A 22,070-nucleotide genomic window follows, 5' to 3' on the forward strand; every position below is an offset into this window, starting at 1 on the left:
AATACTAAATTGAGCTGAATTGAATTAACATGTAGAGGTCGAAGACAGGCAAGTGGTGAGGAGACGGGCTTTTGTAAATGGACGAATATTTAGAATTTAAGATTACAGATTGGAACGCTGGTTCCAGATTATATTGTGCTATTTGTCTCCTCAGTCACTCAACAGATGTAAAGCATTTAACTGTGTGCTAGACACCGTGTAAGCTCTGGAAATAGAAATCACAGCGGACGTGCTGTTCTCGTGGTGCTTGAATTCTAATGGGGAACAGACAAAGAAAAGCAAACTAACGTAGGTAGGAAGATGTTACATGCAGCGGTGACTCTGAGGAGGATGAGGATGCATCCTCCAGGGGGGCAGCATCTCCACATCCCGCGCTTCCGTTCTTGTAAGTCACTCTGGGCAATGATGACTCTCATGACTGGAGTCAGTTAATCAAGCGTGATGTATGTTTTTCTGATCATTCAAATTACTTAACCCCCATCTGGTGATCTTTAGGATCATGTCTCAGTGACCTACAAACTGTTCCTTGTCGGGACCAGATAAATGATTCCGGAACTCAGGAACTTTAGAGAGCTACAAACAGACAGAATTGGGCTGGAAGAAGAGAGCGATGGGAGCTTCGCTACGGAAGTAAAATCGAATGGCAGTCGCTGAAGTAAAAATCCGTGTGTTCGTCGTGCACAGACATGCATTTTCCACTATAGAGGACCCAGTTACAGAATATTTTTAAATGCCGAAAAGATTCTATAAACCTTCTTCATGACTTTTGGATGGGGTGGGGAAGATTATTAGAGGAGGATCTGGTTTTCATTAAAGCCTTAGCTGACAATCTTACGGTGGATTTGGATGAATCTCTGTGGTGGGGGAGAGGACGGAGTTGTGGCGAAGCCCAGAGGGGACTCCGTGTGGCCCGTGGAGTTCTCTTCAGAGGTCACCGTGGTTTTGTTTTCTTCGATGCTTCCTCAGTATAAGACGTTTTATCAAACAGGCCTGAGAGCCTAACACAAGAAAAAAAAAAGGAAGACATGAAGGAGCTTGATGGGTTGATGATTCATTTCCTCGTTTATAAAGAATGTTTCTTTCGTCCTTCCTGAGGCCCACTTAGTCCTCCTAGACGGAGCTGGGAGTCCCTCCAGCCCCGCCCGCCTGTAGTTAGAGCGGGTGCCCTGCCAGGCCGGGAGGGCTGAGGCTGAGCCGGGTCTCGGGGGGGTGCGGTGCCCTCTGGTGTGCTACCACTGTGTCCTTTTACTGTTTGATTTGTGATTTCCTCAAAAACAAGAAACTCCAGTTCCTCCTGGTTTTTTTCCACCTTCTCTCTCCACTTCTACTTTTCTTAGATAACACCTCATCTGTCTGTAGAAAACCACTGCATTAGTAATGGACTTAAAGTCTGGTGGTCGGAAACAGAAGTGTTGGCAACCTGTTTCTGGTTGCATCTGTGCCTCGGACCGGTCACTCTGTACCTTGGGCAAGTCATTGATTCTTTCTAAGAAACATGAGCATTAATTAAATAATTAGGCCCCTTCTGGCCCTGAAAGGTTCAGTTATTGATAATAGGAATTGTCCTTGAAAAAACATGATTCGTATGTGTAAAGGACTCTGCCAGATGGCCCCAGACGGGACCACCCCACCTCAGGAGAGAGATTTGATGGCAACGATGGACTTGGGTGCCCAGACATAGTGCTGGGTGGGATGAGCAAAGTTCCATGGTGGGTGGCACACAGAAAGATGGAAGCATGGAGGAGGCGACAAAATGTAGGCATGAGAAAGTAAACAAACTTGTTCTGGGTAGTGCAGCCCAAGAACAGCCCTACGGAAACAGTGCACAGGGTCCCCAGGCAGGATACTGCATCAGGAGAGACAAGCGGGAGAGAGTGGGGCATGTTCAGGGGACAGCAGGGGCCTGGCTTCAGTTGGATCTAAGACCGCGGTGGCAGATCCGCAGCACCAGCCCTCCCCTCCTCCTCCTGTTCATTGTAGACGTTGTTTAACACAGCACTGTCTTCCCATGAGCTGAAGTGACACCTCAGAATTCATTCTAACACACCTTCTAATCCAAACACTTGGGTGGGGTGGGAGCCGAGGCTGGAGAGAGAGAGAGTGGAGGTCGCCGGGCACTTTTAACTGGCACACTGAGGGGTTGGAGCTCTTCGCTCTTCTTGAACAGAGGATTGCCGCAACCGGCTCTGAAACGCCAGTAAAGAGTGGTCTTTACCTTGGTGGAGCAGCAGTTACACAGAAGAGCCTTAGTGGTGTCATCTGTCTTGGTTCTAGACAGTGGTTTTGGTAACTCTGGTTGGCTTCTGCCAGGTAAAATGAGAGTCTGATTGATCTAGCTGAGATGTGGAAGCGTGCTCGGTGCTCCCAGGAATTCCTGTGTCTTCCTTTCAGATACAAAAATTAAAAAAATTCTCCCCCCACACTCCCGCCATGAAGCCCCTAAGAGAATTTTGTTAAAGCCACACACTCCCTCCCGTTTAAATTCCTATATACTTCTTTCAGCATAAGAATGTAATTCGTACATATTGTAAATATTGACATTTGAAAATAACACAGCCCCATCATTCTTAAATATACACAGTGCAACTTGAATACCATTATGATTTATAGCCGTTATCACTTACTTTAAAAACACACGAATGGGCTTCTTTTTAGCAATAAAATTTTACACTTTATCTTTTCCCCCTTTAATTTATGTAACTCACAGACTTCATTCCTAATGTCAAACGTTTTGTGCTCGGGAATGCACTGTCGGAACACCCTTTCATTCTCCCTGCAGCAAAAGCGTGTGTATCTCTACACGTTCATGCCATTGTTTCCTTTAGAAATAAAGATCTAAGTGTTAGAAGAAAAGTTCTCGCCAATAATTACGCTATAACAATTATTAGTGCACCATTGATCAAAACAAGATGTAAATGTTGATAAAATCTTAACTTTTTAAGATTTATTGGAAATAAGATGGATTCAGTTTTTTAAACACATTAGTTCTTGGATGAATTTTACTTGTTCGAACGAAGCCATGTTCTGTACCAGTTTTATTATTCATTTATTTGTGGATGTAAGTGATCAAAAACCTTGTTCACATGAACGAGTAAGTTAGAATCATAGTTTTTCAGTGTTACCTAATTATTTGAATTTCTTCCATCATGACAAAAATATAATTTATCATCGGACATATTTTTAATACTCTCTCGGATGACACCTCCATGAGACCTCCTTTAATTTTGTTGAAAGCAAAGAATTAGAAAGTACCTGACTTGTAGGAAGGCTCTTGTCATGACCTTAGACTTAGTCACTGTGTCAGTATCCACAGCAGTGTTTTGCAGTGACCCTTTGTTTGGTGCGAGTTTCTGCGTCAGGCAGTGCTGCCTGTAGCATTCCAGGTGGGAGGGCAGGGTGCCTCTGTGTGTGACGAGAGAAGAGGCCCATCGAGAGAGGGAGGTGGAAGGGGGAGCCGTGCACCGTCCTGGCAGGAGTGCCTTCTCAGGCACATGAATTTTAGGAAAGAAGACACGTGGAAGTGAAGGGTTGGGTTTGGACGTGAATTCCTTAAACTACTTGAGTCCGTGTGCCCTTAAGAAAGATTTTTGTGTCTGCACACCTCAGTTTGCAGACTAAGACCTACGAATCTTGATGGTCAGGCCTGCATCTGGGCCCTGGGAAAACTCAAGGCAAGTCAGGTCCCCGTAGGGTCTGGCCTGGCTGTGTGGAGAGGCCAGCCTGGGGGCCCAGCGCACATCTTCCAGGCTTCAGTCAGTTGGTCAGCTTTGGCCAGAGAACCAGGCTGTGCATTGCTTTGGTGTTTTAAGTGATGAATAAATTACTGTCTTTGCCCTCCAGGGGTTTATAATCTGAACTCTTATTATATAGCAAAATGAAACAATCCCCACACCCCCAGAAAACCCCACAACACCCTCTGGGAGATTTCGTCGTTTAGTGTTAATAAAGTACATATATTAACCTTCTTTTTTTTTTAATGTTTTGATGACTCGATTTCAATACAACTGGTTTCCTTTTTAATCCATGTATTTTACTTTGGGAATTTACAAACCAGACTGCCAAAAAGGGTCCATGGCACAAAAAAAAAGATGAACTGTGTTCTGAGTGCTGGCCCCTTCCAAACAACCACAGGTAGTTTCCAAAGCGTCCTGGATGACAGTTTGAATGCAGTGGTTTCATGGAAGGTGGCTGTGTGGAGTTGACTCAGCCGGACTGCGGTACAAGGCTCCTGGCTCCGGGCGAGCACCGTCAGTGTTTAAACTGTTGCATAGACTGTCAGACCTAAGGCCTGGTGGTGTCAGGCATTATCTGAAGGATATTAGTTCTCCTGTAATCCAGTTTAGCGTCAACCCACCTGAGTGCATGGTTCCCAAGGTCATTGACCTTCTTTGCCCCTATTCTACCACCAGAAATCCATCTAGAGGGAGAAAACTTTCATTATCTCCAGATTGTGTTTCACGACAATCGACAATGTTCTTAGTTTTATTATTAAGTAATGGAGACGTGTGGCTTCTTAGTTATTCTTTGGTTTGTTTCCTTAACATTTCAGCCTTCATTATTTTCTTCCTGGTGCTTTCTTAGGCAGCCGATTTGCTCCACACACCAGGTCCCCTGACTTGAAGCTGCAGAGCTGCATTTAGATCAGGTTTCTCGCATGCTGCTGACTTTATCTCATTTACAGTGTCACATTTCTGTTGCATACACTGTGTGATTCGGGTCTCCCCACAGCTTTTTAACAATTAGTAATTGAGCAGGAAGTGTTTTTATTACAGTGGCCTTTTGATTTTGATTTTACAATCGTGTAGTGTTTAGCAGAGAGCAGAGGTGGGGAAGTGGCTCTCTGAAACACATTTTTGACAGAGAGAAGTCTGTTGTTTCAGCCACTTGGCTATCTGTCAGCCGTTCTCAGACTTCCCCCTCGTGTTGGTTGCCTGGCAACCTGGGACTGGAGCAATCAAACTGTGGCCAGTGCTTTTCCAAGCCCAGATTGGGAGATGATTTATTGGTGGAGCTGTAAGCACGGTAAACCCAAGCCTCAGAAATGGACCTTTTTTCCTTTTTTAAACCGGGAGTTTATACAAACCACATCAAGGAAAAAAGAAAAAAGACAAAGTATATCAGGTAGAGGGTTTTGTTGTAAAAATAAAGGATAAAATTAAGGCCTGCAGTGAGCTTGTTGCTCTGTGTCTCTACACCTATGTATAGGTCAGTATTTCAGCTCACTTGGATTATTACTCTTATCTCACTGGAACACTCAACATTTTCAAGCTTAGTGCTTTTATTTGGTAAATTAAGATACTTGGGATGCCATCTTTCTGTTGAGAAAGAAACTCAGCCCAGGGAATGTTAATAGCTTCCCTGGGGTCATCTGTGAAGCCTTGATAGAATCAGGCCTGGAACCAGAGCCCAGCTTTCCTGGCGCCAGTGTCTGTATTCTGGATTTAATGCAGTGAGCATAGAATGCCGATTGCTCTTCTCCCTGTTTTTCAAAATTCGCTGAAGAATCCAAAGACCTGCCTTACGCTATGCTTGTTAACAGGTGCATGGGCAGGTCTGCGTGCGTGTGCACGCTCGTGTGCGGAGAGGGGAGCGCTGTCGTCGAGGACGAGTTAATGCTGAGCTTTCAGGTTCTCCCTACGTCGGCTCCTGCCTGCGCTGCCTCTTCTTGGCCGCCCCCCGCCTCCAGTTTATCATTATTGCTCTTTAACTGTGAAAATTATCCCATATTGATGTACTTTTACTATAAAAGTGAGTTTTAAAGCTCTTTTTGAGGTTTCTTCTTCATAGCCTCAAATAATTTCTCCAGTATTGCAAATGAGGGTAAAGAGAAATTTACTTGGGGAGGGCACTCTGCCTGGGAGGAGGGGGCAGAAGAATCTCAGCCTGACTTAGCAGGCTAAGCATTTCTTTTTGTAAAATTTAAAGGAAATACTTTAGAACTTAAACTCCACTCTGCATGCAGCCCAATATATCCAACTGTGTATGTAAATACACCATTAGTATGTTTGTATTCCTTATAAATATACAGATCTAATCTGTTTGTGTGTTTAATTTACACACAGCTGTGTTCATGCTCACTCAATGCCAATATTTTCAGGAGGAGCGAGGTATCATGGGAGAGCTATTGTTGCAAACAAAGGCCAGCAGAGCAGCCTCGTGGTGGGTTCCATTACCAGCCCCTGATGTGGGGTCTTTCCCTTGGGAGACTCTCTTGTGGAGGCTGTCCTGCATGGGGACAGCGAGACCAGCCCTGGTGCCTATAATGGAAAGAAAACAGTGACCAGTGGTGAGCTGAGCTGGGTCTGCCTTACGACTGCATCACCTTCTGTCATTGAAAGACGCTTCCCCCCTCCAGCCCTCTACATTTCCTACAGGGATAATTGGTTTTCTTCCCTATTTGGAGATCCTTTAAAGTGAACAAAATTAAATGAGGCTCCCTGGCCCTTGTCACGCTGTGGTGAAGGAGAAAACAAAGTCCAGGAGCCCCTGGTGCTGGTCAGGGCCTCAGCTTCCCCTGGTCAGGAAGTGGGGCTGATCGTAACGTCTTCTAGATTTGGTTGAGTTTTTCTGGAAGACAGGTTTTACTTAATTTGAAATAACAGGCCTTTACACGGTTTTATTTCATTTAGGACTACATGATACCATTGTCCATAATTCTAACCATATATTTATTTTACCTCCCTGATAGAAAACTTTTAGTGCTTTGGGTGTTTTAATGTTTTACAAAAAAGAGGTAAGGATCGTTCTAGTCCTGTGCTGTCTGATTCGGTAACCACTAAGCCACGTGGGGCTGCTGAGTACTGGAACACACTCGCCCGAGCTGAGAGGGGCTGTGAGAGTACAAAGCACGCTGCTTTCACAGGCCGAGTATGAAAAAAGAATGTAAACGATTTCATTAATAATTTTATATTGATTGCATGTTGAATTGATAGTATTTTAGATATATTATACATTAAAATGGGCATGAGAAGCTCCTCTCTTATTAAATTAATTTTGTTTTTTTTAATTATGGTTACTAGAAAATTAAAGTTACATATTCGGCTCACGTTTGTGACTCACGTTCAGTCTCTACTGGGCAGCCACTGATCTTGACTCTTTCAATTACATTTTTTTGCAAAAGGCTTCCTCACTAAATATTCCTACTTTTTTGTTCCCTTGTAACTTGTAGACAAGCCACATTTCTTTTTTCAGTGTATTCCTCTTTCTTCTTATGTTGAGATCTACTTTGTTAAAGAAGATGAACTTTGCAATGACTTGTTTATTAGCCACTTCACAGGGATGTTTATGGGAAGACTCTATGGTGATAACTCAGGGAGAGGAGGCACCTCTAATGCCCACTTGGGTTCTGTTATTAGTGTTGGTTTATTTTTAATCTGGGTGTAGCTGGGCAGCCATAATTGGCAAGAGATATTTAGCTGGCAGCATTTCTATATCTGTTAATGCTGCTGCTTAACTAGCCAGTTCTCATTTGACTTGAAATGCATCGAAGCGTGCTCTGATACTCACCCAGTGGCGATGCTTTGTTGAATCTGCCGTAATGAAAGGGCTTCAGCATACTCAACGTAATCATCTAGGCTCAGGGGGTGGGGGGGTGCACATGGCTAGACATACATCGGATCACTCAGTGGCCTTTGCTAGTGGGCCCAGTTGCTATGTAAACCATCTGACATAAGGTCTTTTTCCTATTGAACTTGTGGTCTTTGAATGAAAAATGGAGTAATTTTATTTGACATTTGAGACCACCTGGGAAGGGTTTAGCACACAGGTGCATTGAAAAAGTTAATATTCGTCTTCATGATGGAGTAGATGGTATGGTTTCTCTAGTGGGATTTGTATATTTGAATAGACAGGAAAGTTGGTGTTAAATAATTTTGTAAGAAGTAATTAGACAGTTAGAAACTTAATGGTGAACACATAATCAGGAGACATTGAGTCAAAGCTAGAAGGCAAATGACAGGGAAGTTCAAAATAGGGTTTTGGGAAGACCAGGCTTGCTCACCCCCAGATAATGTTTGTTTATCCATTCAAGCAGTGGTTGTTGATCAAGTGCTGTTTCAGGTGCTGGGCTATAGCAGTGAACAAATTTCCTCATGTTTAGGATCATGTATATCATGTCACGTCATATGGTAATAAGAGCAAGGTGCTAAAGCATAGTAGGGTTGTGGAGAGTGATCGGCGTGCAGATCGAGGAGTCTGATCAGAAGAGTGTTTGCCAGTTCACTTAATTAATTAATAGTTCACTAACATTGTAGTTGCAGTTTTTAGTGGTTTTCGTAATGAACCTCATATTGGTTTTTATTGCTGCATAATGAATTGCCCCCAACTGTAAAAATCACCTCAACTTAAAACAACGGTGGTCATTTATCATCTCTCAGTTTCTGTGGGATGAGAATTTAGAAATGGCTCAGCTGTGCAGTTGTGACTTGGGGGACTTTCCCGATGTTGCATTCGGATGGTAGATGGGGTTGGAGTCATCTCAAAGGCTCCTTCACTCAAGAGTCTGGGCTAGTAAGACTCAGATACCTGGGGCTGGAACAGCTGGAGCTTCTGCAGCATCTCTGTCCCTAGGTGGTCTCCCTCGTACGGTGGCTGTAGGGTAGCCATACCTCTTAAGGCGGCGGTATAGGACTCCGTGCCTGGAGAGGGAGAGCCCAGCAGAAGCTGTGTTGCTTTTTACACCCCAGCCTCAGAGGTCAACCAGTGTCACTTCTGTCCTGTTGGTCAAGACAGTTTCAAAAGTCCACCCAAAGCTCAAAAGCAACGTGTGGGATGAGATGGAAATGCAGTCTGTCACAAATAGAAACCTTTCGTGGGTATGTTTTAGTTTGTTTTGCTTTAAATAATATATGATCTTTTTCTATAAAATAAATTTTGACCAGCTAAGATGCTCTGAAGCTTCCCTCCCAATTCTGACATTCTCTGATTCTACCATTAGCAGATGTGGCAGGCAGTGAGTGTGGAGTTGACAGTTGCGTGGCTTTTGTAGACATTTCTGGAGCTCATCAGCAGAGGAGTTAGCTGGAATAGGAAGACTGTGAGACTCTTCTTGGTAACCTCAAACTCAGCTACCTGAAGACCTGGCACTACAGTCACCCTTTGTGTTATAGCTAATCTTAATGGGGACCGAGGGTGGATGAAATGGTGACTGAAACCGGGAGCTGTCCATTATCACGATACTTGTGCGCTAAGGAAGGCAGACAAATCACATTAGACCTACCTGTCTTACTTCTTGTACTCTGTGGTCTTTGGAAGACTAGAAAGCAAAGGAAGCGGGAAGGAGGACGCTTTGGTATCACCTACCCCTCCATGACAGCAAAACAGCCTCGGTGTTTGACCCGAGATGGGCCTCGCTTTAGAAATGGACAAGCTTGGATCTGGGCTTCTGTTGTAAGTGCCATTGAATATTTTTGGGCTGAGGTGAGGAAACAGGTCTTTTCTGCTAAAACTAGGATTTATTTAACATTAAAGGTATCTTTGACTAACCCTCTGAATTTCCCGATGAGACAGTTAACAAAACATATTGTGCATTAGCAGAGTGTCTTTTGGGGGAGAGTTTGGCCATCCTGTCCTGCTTCCATGTAGGAAAGAAGCTGCTTCCCTCACCGCGGCTCCTTGTGATGGAGAACTAGAGACTTCACTGCAGAGGCATCATAGACCATAGAAGGCCCAACGCCCATCTCACACTGGCACACATAAGCCCTGCGAGAGGGCTGGGCCCCTGATAAGGGATCCAGTCACTTAGTGGCAGAGCCATGCACTCTAAGCCAAGTCATTTTGGGGGGAAAATGTAAACATAGATATTCAGTGTATAATCTCTGACACATGCTTTTGCTTCAGAGCAAGTATGTATGTGAGTGTATGTAAAATTTCCTTCCGAGGTTTTTTTAACGAAAGAAATATACCCTTTAATTCTCCTGGTATGAGTAGATACAAAAGAATGTTTTTTGTATCTTGATTTCAAGTTATTAATCCTATTTTGAAGTCTCATTTACTTCTCCACCCCTCGTGATTGGCTATGGGTTGGGGTAGGTTGTTTAATTTCGCTGAACCTCAGTTCCTCCATCTGTAGAATGGGCCCAGAGACACCAATCTTGGAGAGTGTGTGAGGACCCCGGAGGAGGAGGATGTGGTCTAGGACCCACCAGTGTCCATGTTGAGATTGTAGCGTCCTGAGACTGTGGAAGATGTCACACTGAATAGAGAATGTAGGTACAAGTCTGAGCTAGAGAATAATGTCAGATCTAGAGAGATGAGAACGTCTATCAAAATGCGATTATTATTTTAAATGGTAATCCTGCTTGCTTTTTAAAAACTATAACTAGTTTAACGAAACTATTAACTATGGTTGACCCTTGAACAAACGCAGGGTTTAATGGAGTCGACCTCCTGCACAGTTAAAAAATTTGAGTATAACTACTGCGCTTATCTTGTAAAAATGCTAGTAAGTTCAAAGTGTGCTTACAGAGTGGCGGCAGAAATCAGGAGCAACATACTAGAAATCTTGGAAACGCCCACCATGGCATGTCTCCTCACAGATTGCTTCTGGTGCTATTTACTAAAAACGTAGTGCTTTACTCAGATCACCCTTTCATTAATATGTTGAGTATTTACAACCAAACACCAGACGATACTTTCGAAGCAGCATCAATAGTATACCTCCAGCAGGAAATGTGTTTTAGATCTGGGGTGATGGGAATCTATAACATGCAGGATTGTGTGGCTGAGAAGCTGTAGGTTCTCGTCTGATGATGAGTCCGATAGAGCCCCCGATGAGCAGGTAGGCACTGTGTAATGCGGATGTGTGGAAAGACGTTCATGTCTTCTGCTTGGCATCAGTATTCTCTTTCCACCTTGCTGCTCGTCAGCAGGCCCACATTTAAGACACATCTCCACTGTTGTTCAGCGGACAGGCTCCTCTTACTCCATGCCTGGCTTACCGGCGGACACTGTCACATCTCTGTCAAGCGGGGCGTGGGGCTGAGACTGTGGTTTGCTTACTTGAAGATTTGCCTGCTCTTCAGTCCCCCGAGAAGCAATATATTATTAACATAAAATTTTGTGCAGCAAACAGGGTAGAGCAGAAGGAGCCATTTTCACAGTGGGAATCATTTTAATACCTACTGTGTTTTCCAAACAGTTATGTAGAGGGACAGTATAAGTCGCTTTTCATAAGTCCTGGTGAGTTTCTTACTGTGATACACTAGTTAAAATTCACTAGAGGGAGTTAATTTTGAAAGCTCTCAGCCAGGGGTTAATGCAGAGTTATCTTTTAGCCATTTCTGTAGCACCGTCCCCCTGTCCCTGCCTCTCCTCTTTGCTGCACACACAGGTCAGATCCAGCACTTGAGATGAGCCATATTGGGGTTTCACGTGCAGATGAGGGACATAAGCACACCTTATTCTTTGAAGGACTTACTCTCAGCCCAGTACCCTTCTCTGTGCTATCCAGTTTTTAATATGCAGAATAATTCTTTTCAAATGGGTAGGGTGGGTATTTGAGGGCCAGTTTAAAAGGTGAACAAATTGAGGCAAGAATAAATTAAGTTACAAGAATATAGCCTTGTTTATATATAGATTTGGGGGAAAACACTTCAAATCTTGAAATTCAAACTCAGGCAACAGACGTCCATCATACCCCTGATCCGCACCCTGCCCCGACTCCATTCTTAGGCTTCACCCCATCCCTGAGGCTCCCGGTTGTTTATATTTGTCACCCTTTGCCCTTCCACCCTGGTCCAGGGATTTGGTGACATACGGTTAGTTTTTCCATCTGTGAAATGGAGATAGTAGTGGTTCCTGCTAATGTTGTGATGCTTCAATGAGTCAGTGCCTGTGGAGCCCTGAAGCCGGAGTCCAGCCTGTCCAGCACCGCTCAGGCGTAGCCATTGTTCCTATTGGATGTAGGGTGGTTTTCCCCACCCTTTTATATCCTAACACACAGCAGTGGAGCTGCTTGCCCTGGGCCCACCCTGCCACCCTGCGGGTGGAGAGGGTCAGCACCTGGCCAGGCCAGTAAGGCGTTCAGTGCTCATGTGCACAGAGCTTGGCTCAGCGACAGCATGAGGACCTTCTGAACGTATTACTTTATTATCATAGGGTAAAATGTTATTGCATTTTGACCCAATTATGTTTATTTCTATTAAGTATCTCTCATTTCAAAAGTGGCTGTGTCCAAACAGCCATGTCAGAATTTCCTTTATGGAGCAGAAGAGCAGACTGTATCCTAGGACTTCTGAGTTTAAACCTCAAATTCTTTCCATTTTACCAAAAATGAGAAATAGAACTTTCTAGATTCTGTTAAACTCGGTTTAACAGTAAGTACTCTGTTCAGGTAACTTGCTTTTTTAAAGCCAGGAGTTAAATATTTTCTATAAGTAGTTATAAGTAGGTAACTCCTGATAATGATGATGATGATAAGTTTTAGTCCAATAATAGAAAACTATAGTAATTTGTCTGAAAACTGGAGCATAATTATGTAACATAGCAGAGGTTCTAATTATCACCACAGTGACAATCATATTACAGTATATATCAAGTTAATGTGTTGTACACTTTAAATTTACACAATGTTATATGTCAAAATGTATTTCAGTAAATAAAACTAGAGCACAACCACAAACTAAGGTTGTAAAACAAAGGACCGTTTCCTTGTCATAAATAAATTTATAGTTATATTTGGATCTCATCTGGCTGTGGAGATACAGAAAGAGAAAAGGACTTGCTTTCTGCCCCCAAGGAACACAGTCAGGTTGGCTGGAAACACAGCACCAGAGAAACAAGTGCCAACACCCCAAGACCCTCAGCTCACACAGCTGAGAGCAGTCAGACCACAAGTCTGTGGAGCGTAAAAAGCAGGGCTGTGCAGCACCAGGAGCAGTGGCCCAGCCCAAGTCACCGCCTTTTAAGTGACTGCAGTCTTCTTTCTTTTTCCTTCACCCTTGACGTCCCAGCATCCGAATATCTGTACACTGTCAGAGAGAGAAAAGCCAAGGGACAGAGCAATAACTCATGAGGCCTTGAATTTCACCACTAGAAATACTGAATTTCAGCTCGATTGCTGGAAGGCTGCTAAGAAACAGACCATGTCTGTGAACGGTCTTTTAGAAGCTCGTAGTGCAGGCGTACCTCGTTTTATTATTCTCAGCTTCATTGCACTTCAAGTATGTTGCGTTTTTTACAAATTGAAGGCAAGAGCCTCCACCAGCAAAAGATTAGGACTCACTTATTGCAATACTTGCTTTATTGAGGTGGTCTGGAGCCAAACCCATAATCCCTCCGAGGTATGCCTGTATCTTTCTCTTTGTAAGTGGATTGTGCTAATTATTAAATTAAAGTCTTAAAAACTTCAGGGTCTTCATTTGAAGAGAGATGAAGTAACAGGGAAAGGAGAGGATGGCCTCAGAAACCCATTTAACATATCGACCTGTTCTGATCATTGACTGCTCGGAGTGGGTTGGCTTTGTTTCGATTTTAAAGGCTACGCTGCACTTCTGGTAAACCACAAGGTAAAGGCTGGTCTCTGAGAAGCAGATGTTTTACCAGTTTTGAGGCCTTGTGGCTTTCCATAGAGAAATGACAGTACAGGCCACATGAAGCTTTTTTTAAAAAGTGGAGACAGTGGTGCTTTGCACTTGATAGTATAGTCATTGAAATACATTGACAACTGGTCTCTGTTCACCACCAGATGTCAAACCCATACGTCTGAAAGCAGTTAGTTTGAAATGTCTATAAGACATTCAGGCAAGCGTTGCCAGTGAGCTGGGACCATACGTTTACCATAGAAATAATCATGAGGATCTTGGATGATGTTTAGAGCCAAGGGTGCGGTGGGATGTATGTTGGGAAGGAGTTTGGAGAGCAGAAAGCCTAGAACAAAGCCTTGGGGAGAGTCCAACATTTAGAGGTTGAATAGGGAATTAAGCCTGGTGTTATGAGGAAAACCAGAGGAGTTTAGTGTCATGGAGCCAAGAACATCAACTCTGTTATCAGAGTTCAAAATGGACCCTTTGACTTTTAACAGTCTGTTTCCACTGTGACTGCCCTAGCCCAGGCCCTTGTCATCTCATGGTTTGTTTTACTCATGTATCAGAAACTTGAGGGCCACAACTGCCTAATTCTGTAGGGAGGCGAAGTGGTGTGAGATGCAATTCCTGTCTTTTCAGAGCTTATAGACCCTATCAGTACACGAGACCTTATACAGGTAAATGCCGAGTAAATGGGAAAGGAGAATGGTCAGGGGAATTTTATTTTGGAGTGGGAAGGACTTGAACTTGGATTTCAAGTAAACTGGAGGTAACTTGGGTAGGCTGTAGAGAGTAAAAAAGACACCCCAGAGTCTGGAGTTCACACAGTTGCAGTGTGGGCCAGTTGGCATTCCTGGACATCTAGTCGGAAAGGGACAGGGACTGGATACTGGAGGTCCTTGAATTCAGGTCTAAGGGACATAAACACCACCCTGAATAGGTCAGAGAGTTGTTCTTTGGTAGGGGCGGAGAACAGGATGGGTGGGACTCATGGTGAGATCTCTGGTTTTGAAAGTTTTCTTGCAGAGGATTGTAAATGGCTGGATGGGGGAGGCGGGTTAATAGACCAGCCAGCAGGAAGGGGAGGTGAGGGCTTGGCCCGGGACTAGTACTACACTGGGCAAGAAAGGAGGGCATCGAAAGGCCTTTCTTAGGAAGAATACTGAGGACTTGGTGATTTGATGTTGGGGCCAACAGAAAAGGGCAGAGTCACAGATAATGGTACCCTGACTGAAAATGGTTACTTCTGTAGACTCTTGTCTTCATTTCACAGAGAGTGTGGCAGGGCATGGATTTTGGAGCCTTGGTTTGAATTGTCTTTGCCCCTGAGGAGTTGGGTGACCTTGGTCTGCTTACTTATGCATACACATCTGTGCCTCAGCTTCCTTGTCTGTAAAATGGAGATAATAGTAGGACTTCTTTTAGTAGGTCATGAGGATTATGAATTAACATATGTGAGGCTCCTGGCATATAATAGCTCTTAGTTGAATGGACGGTGGTCAGAGGATTTTGTCATAACTAGAAGAATTGGCTCAGACAGAACTCAAGTTTACTCAGCTGCACCACATTGCCCTGTTGTTCCGGCGTCCGTCTTTCTCAGACGCCGCCTCCTAGTGAAACCGCTTCGCATCTTTTGGCATCAGGCCCACGTTCAGACTGCATGGTCCTGGCATTCCACCGCCTGACTCACACCGGGCCACCCACCTCAACTTCGTGTAGACCCTCCTCTCCTGTAACCCGATTCCCGTCCTCCACCTCTGTCTTTCGTGGAAGGCCTTCCGCAGCCCCTCCCCCTCTCCACGTGCTCTCTGTTCTTCGTGTCTGGCCCGTGCCTGGCCGCCTCCGTGACAGCACAGTCCACCCTTCTTCGTGGCTCCCTTGCTGCACTGAGGAGCTACGCTTCACTGCTCCGCACTTGGCTGAGCTAAGTCAGGTGGTTCTGTGATGACTTCACATACATTTATCTTACCTGCTAAAAATGAATTGCAGTTTTAATAAAAGCCCATGGCTACTTTTAAATTCCTCCCAGTGCTCGGTGCTCAGTAAATACTTATGGAGTGGATGAAGCAGCATTCATTCTGATGGCCGAGGTTGAGTTTAGGCCCGTCTCATCTCACGACTGGGCTGTCACCAGCCTCTCTAACTAGTCTCTGTAGAGCAGCCAGCCTGTCCCTAATCCACAGCTATGCCACAGCCACAGCAGTCCTTACCCAGGCTTTTCTTGGAACATTCATGCTTAAATGTCTCTGCGGGGCCACATTTAGGACCTAACTCTTCTCCCTGGTCTGAAAGGCTCTCTGCAACCGGGTCCTTCCCTGCCACTTCCGTCTTGTCTGATGGCACTCCCTTCTGCACAGCCTGCCCTCCTTGCAGTTCCCAGAATGTTCTGTATGCCCTTCCCGGCCGACTCCTCCGCGTGAAGCCCTGCTGGAGCCCACCTGGCAGGCTCATGCTCTTCCTTGTCACTTCCTCTAAGACCTCAGCCCTGTGAGTCGCTTCCTTCTCCTAGCCCCACCCACCACCCTTTGTTCCTCCGATGCTTTTATAAAGGGCCAGAGATCGACCTGCTTTCTAGCCTGCGGTGGAGCGCCTCGAACCCAGGGCAGCCGCGCTCCTCTTCCCATGCCCGGCGGAGATGCCTTGCCCAGAGCCCAGGATGCGTGTTGATCTTTTTAAGAAACGACACTTTTGCCAGCTCACAGAGGGCACTGTTCTCCGGCCCAGAAGAGAGCCTGCTTATTTTTTGAGCCTTGACAGACTTTTCCTTTGAACTATACGAAATATATTGAAAACTGACAATGATGAGTCATATCTTAGAAAGGGATGAAAACTAAAAATGCAGAGACTCTAGGAATGGAGAGGAGACTGCAGATCAGGTCTCGCAGGCCAAGCCTAGCTCTTCACCGAATTTGCCCGGCTGGTCTCAAACATGGGGAGTGGGAGGGACTCTGCTCCCGGTGGGCAGGTGATTTATTGGCTGGGAAGCTTCCGCGGTGATTTAGTTGTGAAACGGCGCCCTGCGAGGTGCAGGCTAATGCCTGGGCCGCGCGGAGCGGCCGCCCACAATCCCGGGCCGGAAGAGACCGCGGGGGTCGTCGGGGCCAGGCCCCTACTTCGCATCCGGGGGTTGGTGGACGTGCGGCCGTCGTGCTGCTGACTCTGGCCACCGGGAGAGAGGACTGGAGACGGAGCGGCCTGGAAAGGGCCGCGAGAGCCAGCGCGGCCCCAGCCCAGCGGGCCCCCTCTGCTCACTCTCGCCGCGGAAGGGAGGAAGTTTCTGTGCCCTGCTGCCCGGATTTACTCCTGCTGTTCGGAAGGAGGGAACCGACACCCCAGCGCCCGGGTCCCGGGAGGCTCCGGCGCAGGCCCGGCGCGGCGCCCCGGGGTGGGGGCCCGAGTGTGGGGCTGGCGGGCAGCGCGGCGATCCAGGCCGTCTTTTGCAGCCTCCCGCGGCCGCGCCGGGCTCTTAGCCCCGCGCTCTAGCCTCCTCCCCCGGTGGCGGCGGCGGTGGCCCCAGCCCCGCGCCCCCCGCATCCCGCGCCGCGCCACGGTCACACGCTGAGCCACCCCGGCCACCCCCGCCCTGCGCTTTGTGGAGCTGCATCCGGAGCCCAGTGACAGGCGCGGCCTCTTGCAGCCCCGGACCGTGGGTGCGCTTGGCGCCCGCCCCGCGTACCTGTGGCTGCCGGCCGCCCCCGCGCCCACCCTGCCGGGAGGTGCTACAGGGGTCAGCCACGCGCCACGGGGCTTCGAGACCCCAGCCCCGAGGTTGGGGACCAGGGGAGCCGGGAGCTACCCTCACTGAGGCGGGGAGGGGCTGCCCCAAAGGAATGGGACGAAGTGAAAGTCTCCAAACTGCTAAGGAAATGGGGAAGGGCGGGCGATGAGGGGCGTCGGGAAGAAGGAAGGGGTGCTGTGCTGGTGGTTCTTTATTTGGTGCCTTGAAGTGGCTTTTAGTGACGGAGATGGCGGGGCAGGCCGGCTGGGGTCTGGGCCCCAAGTGGGCTTCCGCGATGTCGGTGCCTTGGCGGTGAATTCTTCGGATTAACGGAAGGGCCTTTTAACCCGCCAGGGTGCCTCTGGGGAGTAGTCTCCAGGTTTGGTTCCGTCCCCTCCGTCCCCTCCCTCCGGCTCGGCGCTCTGAGAAGCCCCCTTCTCAGGTAGAAAGCAGTTGTGCCTTTTTATGGAACCACGGGGCATATTTGTTGTTTACGCCTTGGTGGACCGGTGCACAGACTGGTGGCACAGAGGGCACAGATTGCTTCTTAGCCTCAGACACAGGATGTCCTTTCCCTAAGCGTGTGTGCGTTGTGGGGTGTGGGTTGGGGTTCTGATGGAGGCTGTCGCGGGCCTGCCCTGGCCGGGAGCCCCAGGTCTGTTTCTGAATCCCCCGCAGTCAGTATTCCCTGGCTAGGGCTTTTTGTGCTGGTTATTCTGCTGATTGCAGATATCTTCGCTTTGCTGACATCCTGTTTTGTTTTCGGTTTTTACATCCCATTTGTTTTTTTTTTCTCTTTATCACAGAAACGCTTCGTCAAGGGGCTCAGGCAGTACGGCAAGAACTTCTTCAGAATTAGGAAGGAGCTGCTCCCCAGTAAGGAGACAGTGAGTACAGCTGGACTTTATGTAACTTGGTTTTTTCCTCGCCGCTCTGCTGCTTCTCCGCACTCCGTCTCATGAAATGGTTTCCTTTAACCCTGCGCGGTGCCCAGACCGGGGCCGGCCTCCCGGATCCGATTCGTTTTACTTCTCCACTTTGAGCTCGTGAGTCGAGATAGTAAAGTGACAGATTATGCTTCTCCCCCAAAGAAAGTGGACCTCTGTTCTAAGAACGGAACCGTCTTTGGTAACAGGGTGGTGGGCGGGGTGGGGGGGGCAGCCTGGGGTGTTGGGGAGTTAACATCTAATTTTAAATACAGTGGCTGAAATAGGAACTGTCATTTATCACTCGTTCAGATTTGGTTGATGTGGTTTGTAGCTCATATACTTTGAATTCTATTGGGACTTGGAAAGGGGAGCTTTTTCTATATTTAATGTTGCTATGTTTTAAAGAGTAGTTTTAACTCTTAAATTTTTCGGTCGTAAAATTTTGCGCTTTTCATTTGATGGATACACAAGGATTCCTGTAGATTTCTTAAACGAGACTTTAAAAAACTTCTTTGGTGTTCCACAAAGCTGAGAGTCAGATCTTAGGGTATTCTTACCAAATTTGGGGTAGGAGGGTTTGCTGAGGAAGTTTATATGAAGAGAATATTTGCAAGGGATTCACTTTTCTTAATCTGCAGTGTCCTACAGGTGCTATTGGAGGAGGGTGGGGATAGTCCCTCTAGCTAGGCCCAGGAGTAGTGAGGACAGGGGCGGAGCAGGACCAGCCTCACTCTGGTGAAGCAGAGCCTGGTAATTAGGGCGCCCTCAGGAGGTAGGGTGAGGGGGGTACTTGGACATTCCCTCTGGGAGTGGGATGGGAGAGAGAGATGAAAAATACTCATAAAAGTAGCTGGGTTGTTTTGTGAGGTTTTTTTTGTTTGTCTGTTTTCTTATTGGGTGTTACTCACTGGTTTCCTCATAGTCGATTGTGATTCTTTGAATTGGTTTTTTTTTTTTTTTTAAACAAACTCTTTCTGGACACTTTTTCTGTATAGTACCTTAACAGCGATAACTCCTAGGGAAGACAGGTCTGAGATTTCCAGTATAGTCTCCTATAAATTGGGGTTTTGCATCAATCAATCATAATTAGATTGAACTTTTAATATATATTATACATCTAAATATGCTGAGATGGATCATTTTGAGAATGATTAAAAAAAAAGAATACAGATGTTAAAATATATTGTGTAATCAATGAATAAAACCAACTCATTTTTTGCTCTTCCTAGACCAGATTGGAAAAAGGTATTTTATGGAGAACAGTGAAAAAAATACTTTAAAGTTTTCTGAGTATTTCAGTTATTTGAAATTTGATAAGCACTTTTTAAAACTACAGTGCCTTCACCCAAGTGTAGAAATTTTGGTTTGGCCAACTAAATTTGAGTGAAAACAAGAGAGATTAATGAGCAGATTTGACCTGATGTGATGGGCCAGATCATAACCTCTCAACTCAAGTTTTACCTCTCCCTGTGCTCTGCTAAAAGTTGCAAACTGTGAAGCATTTGATACAAGATATCACTCACCAATTATTTCATCTTTCTACTTTAAGAAATAAATTTGTAATAACAGGATTAAGCATTAAATCTGAAATCTGTCTAGCATTTGGAAATGCCAACCTTTAACTTAGATGAGGGTCTTTGAATCTGTTTTTCTTCTTACTCTTGGTTATCCCTTATTCTTATCAATGGTGTCAAACTCAACAAGTAGCCTTTTCTCTCCCACAGAGAAGTCCTCTTTACACCAAACTTTTGAGCTCATTCTCTGGTCTTTTCAGGTGCCTCTTGCCTGAGACCCTTCCCCATTACTTCTCTGCCATCTCAGCTTCCCAGTCACACAGCTCCTCTCTACCTCTCCCCCTCTCCTCTGGCACCCAGCAGCCTTCCTGCTTCCAACCTCTTCATCAGGGCAGGACCATCAGGGCTAATGGGAGAGTTGTTTGCAGCACCGAAAGATTTATCATAGGTGACACTGACTAACTGTTCCTAGTGTTCTGCTGTCTTCTGCGTAGAATTGGAGGAATTCAGTCGAAGGGTAAATTTGTAAGTATTCTAATCTGCTGGGGGAGGTACTCTTCTTATATTTTCCTTAGTTATCAACAAAGGCAAGCTAATCATTCACAACTCATAGGGAGGGGAGGGCAAAGGTTCTTTGCTACAGAAGATGAGGAAATACACAAGCACCAGTGTTCTTAGTTGAAAAACTTCCTTGGTAGAAATCTTCATACGGTCATGCCTCCTTTTATAGCAAATCCTTTGACACTTTCCACATTCTCTCTATTTGCCAGAATTATTAACTCATTTCTTTGCTATTTGCAACTGACTTGAAACTTCAGAAGGGTGTCAGCATCCAGAAGAACACGCCTGATTGGGCATGGGTACCGGGGTCAGCAGACCTGTGTTCTATTCTTGGCCTTCCCAGTAACTATAGTACTTGACGATCTCTCAACTGTGGCAGTCCCCTTTGAGCTGTTCATTTGGAAGTTCAGGTGAAGTCCTGACATGGACTGGAAAATTATTTTCTCTAAAATGGGAAATTTCGCATGAGAATTTTATATGTGCTGCATATAAACTTTATAAAATGTTTGTGTGTCTTTGGCTGTCACTGTTACTGAGAGCAAAATGATGGTCCTTGTCTCCTTTGCCACTTACCTGCTACGGGCCTTAGGCAAGTTATTCTACTTCTCTGTCCTTTAATGTCCGTCTGTAAAATGGGACGATCCTTCTGCCCCTTAGAATAACGTTGAAAATTTAAATAATATAATGTCTATGGAGAGTACATAAAAACAGTTGAAAATGATTGTTCTTCCCATCTACCTTAAATACTACCTAGAATAGCTAACTGTTATGAAAGTACAGAATTATTTTCCACTTGTAAACAAATTGAACTATAGATTACCTGTTTTTAAAATAAATTACCTGGTTTTATTACTCTATCTTGCCAAAAATACTTTTAATTGAAAAACTGGAGGGGTTAGAGGGCAGTGCCTTAGCGTAAGGGTGTATTTTCTTTGCCTTGAAGCTTTATCGAGGAGACTTCCATTCTTACTACTTCATTCAGTGCTGTTATGCACACAAAGGTTCCTGGTGGGCTTGGACATAAACAGCTCTCCTAGCTCTTTTGGTTTCTGGTGTTTATTACACAGGAGCTAAATCGGGCTTTTTTCTGAACACTGCTGCCCACTGAAGTGGGAATAGTGGCTGTGATTGTGGAAAACCAACTGTTTATAGAGGTTTAGCTGAGTGGGTATACATGTTAACCTCACAGTACCCAAGAGAATAACTGCAAGTTAAATATTTTAGTATCATGGTTGTGCAGATATCCTGTAGTTTATTATCTTTCTCTATAACCATTTGCCTCCCTCGATATGCTTATAAGATGTATAATCAGTAGTAAAATATAGTAAGGTATCTTTGCCAAGCATCTCAGATTCCCCTTGGCTGTGCACTTCTTTCTCAAGACACTGTTTAGCCTAAACCACATCAGAGTCTTGGATGTGAATACGTTTGTGTAAATCACAGTGAGTGTCCCATGGCTGAGATTCTGAGATGATCGGAACCAGGCTCTGCTGTAAGCACTTGCAGCTACTCTTTCGGTTGATGAATTACATGACCTTTGATGCTGAATTAATGTTTGAAAAAATAGGAGACTGAATAGAGTTGAATTTTCATTACCAAGAGGGGAACCCATATTATGAATAATATAAAATCATGGATGTTACAGAAATAGTTTTTTGTTTGATTTTTACACACACTGCGGTTTTCTTCAAAAACCATGAGATGATTACTCGGGTGACAATAACATGTATCTTCTTTTACGCCGAGTATATGTTTGTGTTGTTTGAACCAAAGACATTCCATATCTGACACCTGGATGATTGTCCCTTGAATCCTGGCTGGCCTT

General features: G+C 45.4%; 1 protein-coding gene across 1 annotated transcript in view; it reads left to right on the plus strand.

Moving 5' to 3' along the window:
- Positions 1-22,070, plus strand: part of RERE (arginine-glutamic acid dipeptide repeats) — a 284,989-nt gene that overhangs the window by 215,142 nt on the left and 47,777 nt on the right. The window contains 1 exon segment of the mRNA XM_039841989.1: positions 18,048-18,128. Coding sequence (XP_039697923.1) covers positions 18,048-18,128 — 81 coding nt within the window.

Source organism: Pteropus medius, unplaced genomic scaffold, assembly GCF_902729225.1.
Source record: "Pteropus medius unplaced genomic scaffold, Ma_sr-lr_union100, whole genome shotgun sequence".
NCBI lineage: Eukaryota > Metazoa > Chordata > Mammalia > Chiroptera > Pteropodidae > Pteropus > Pteropus medius.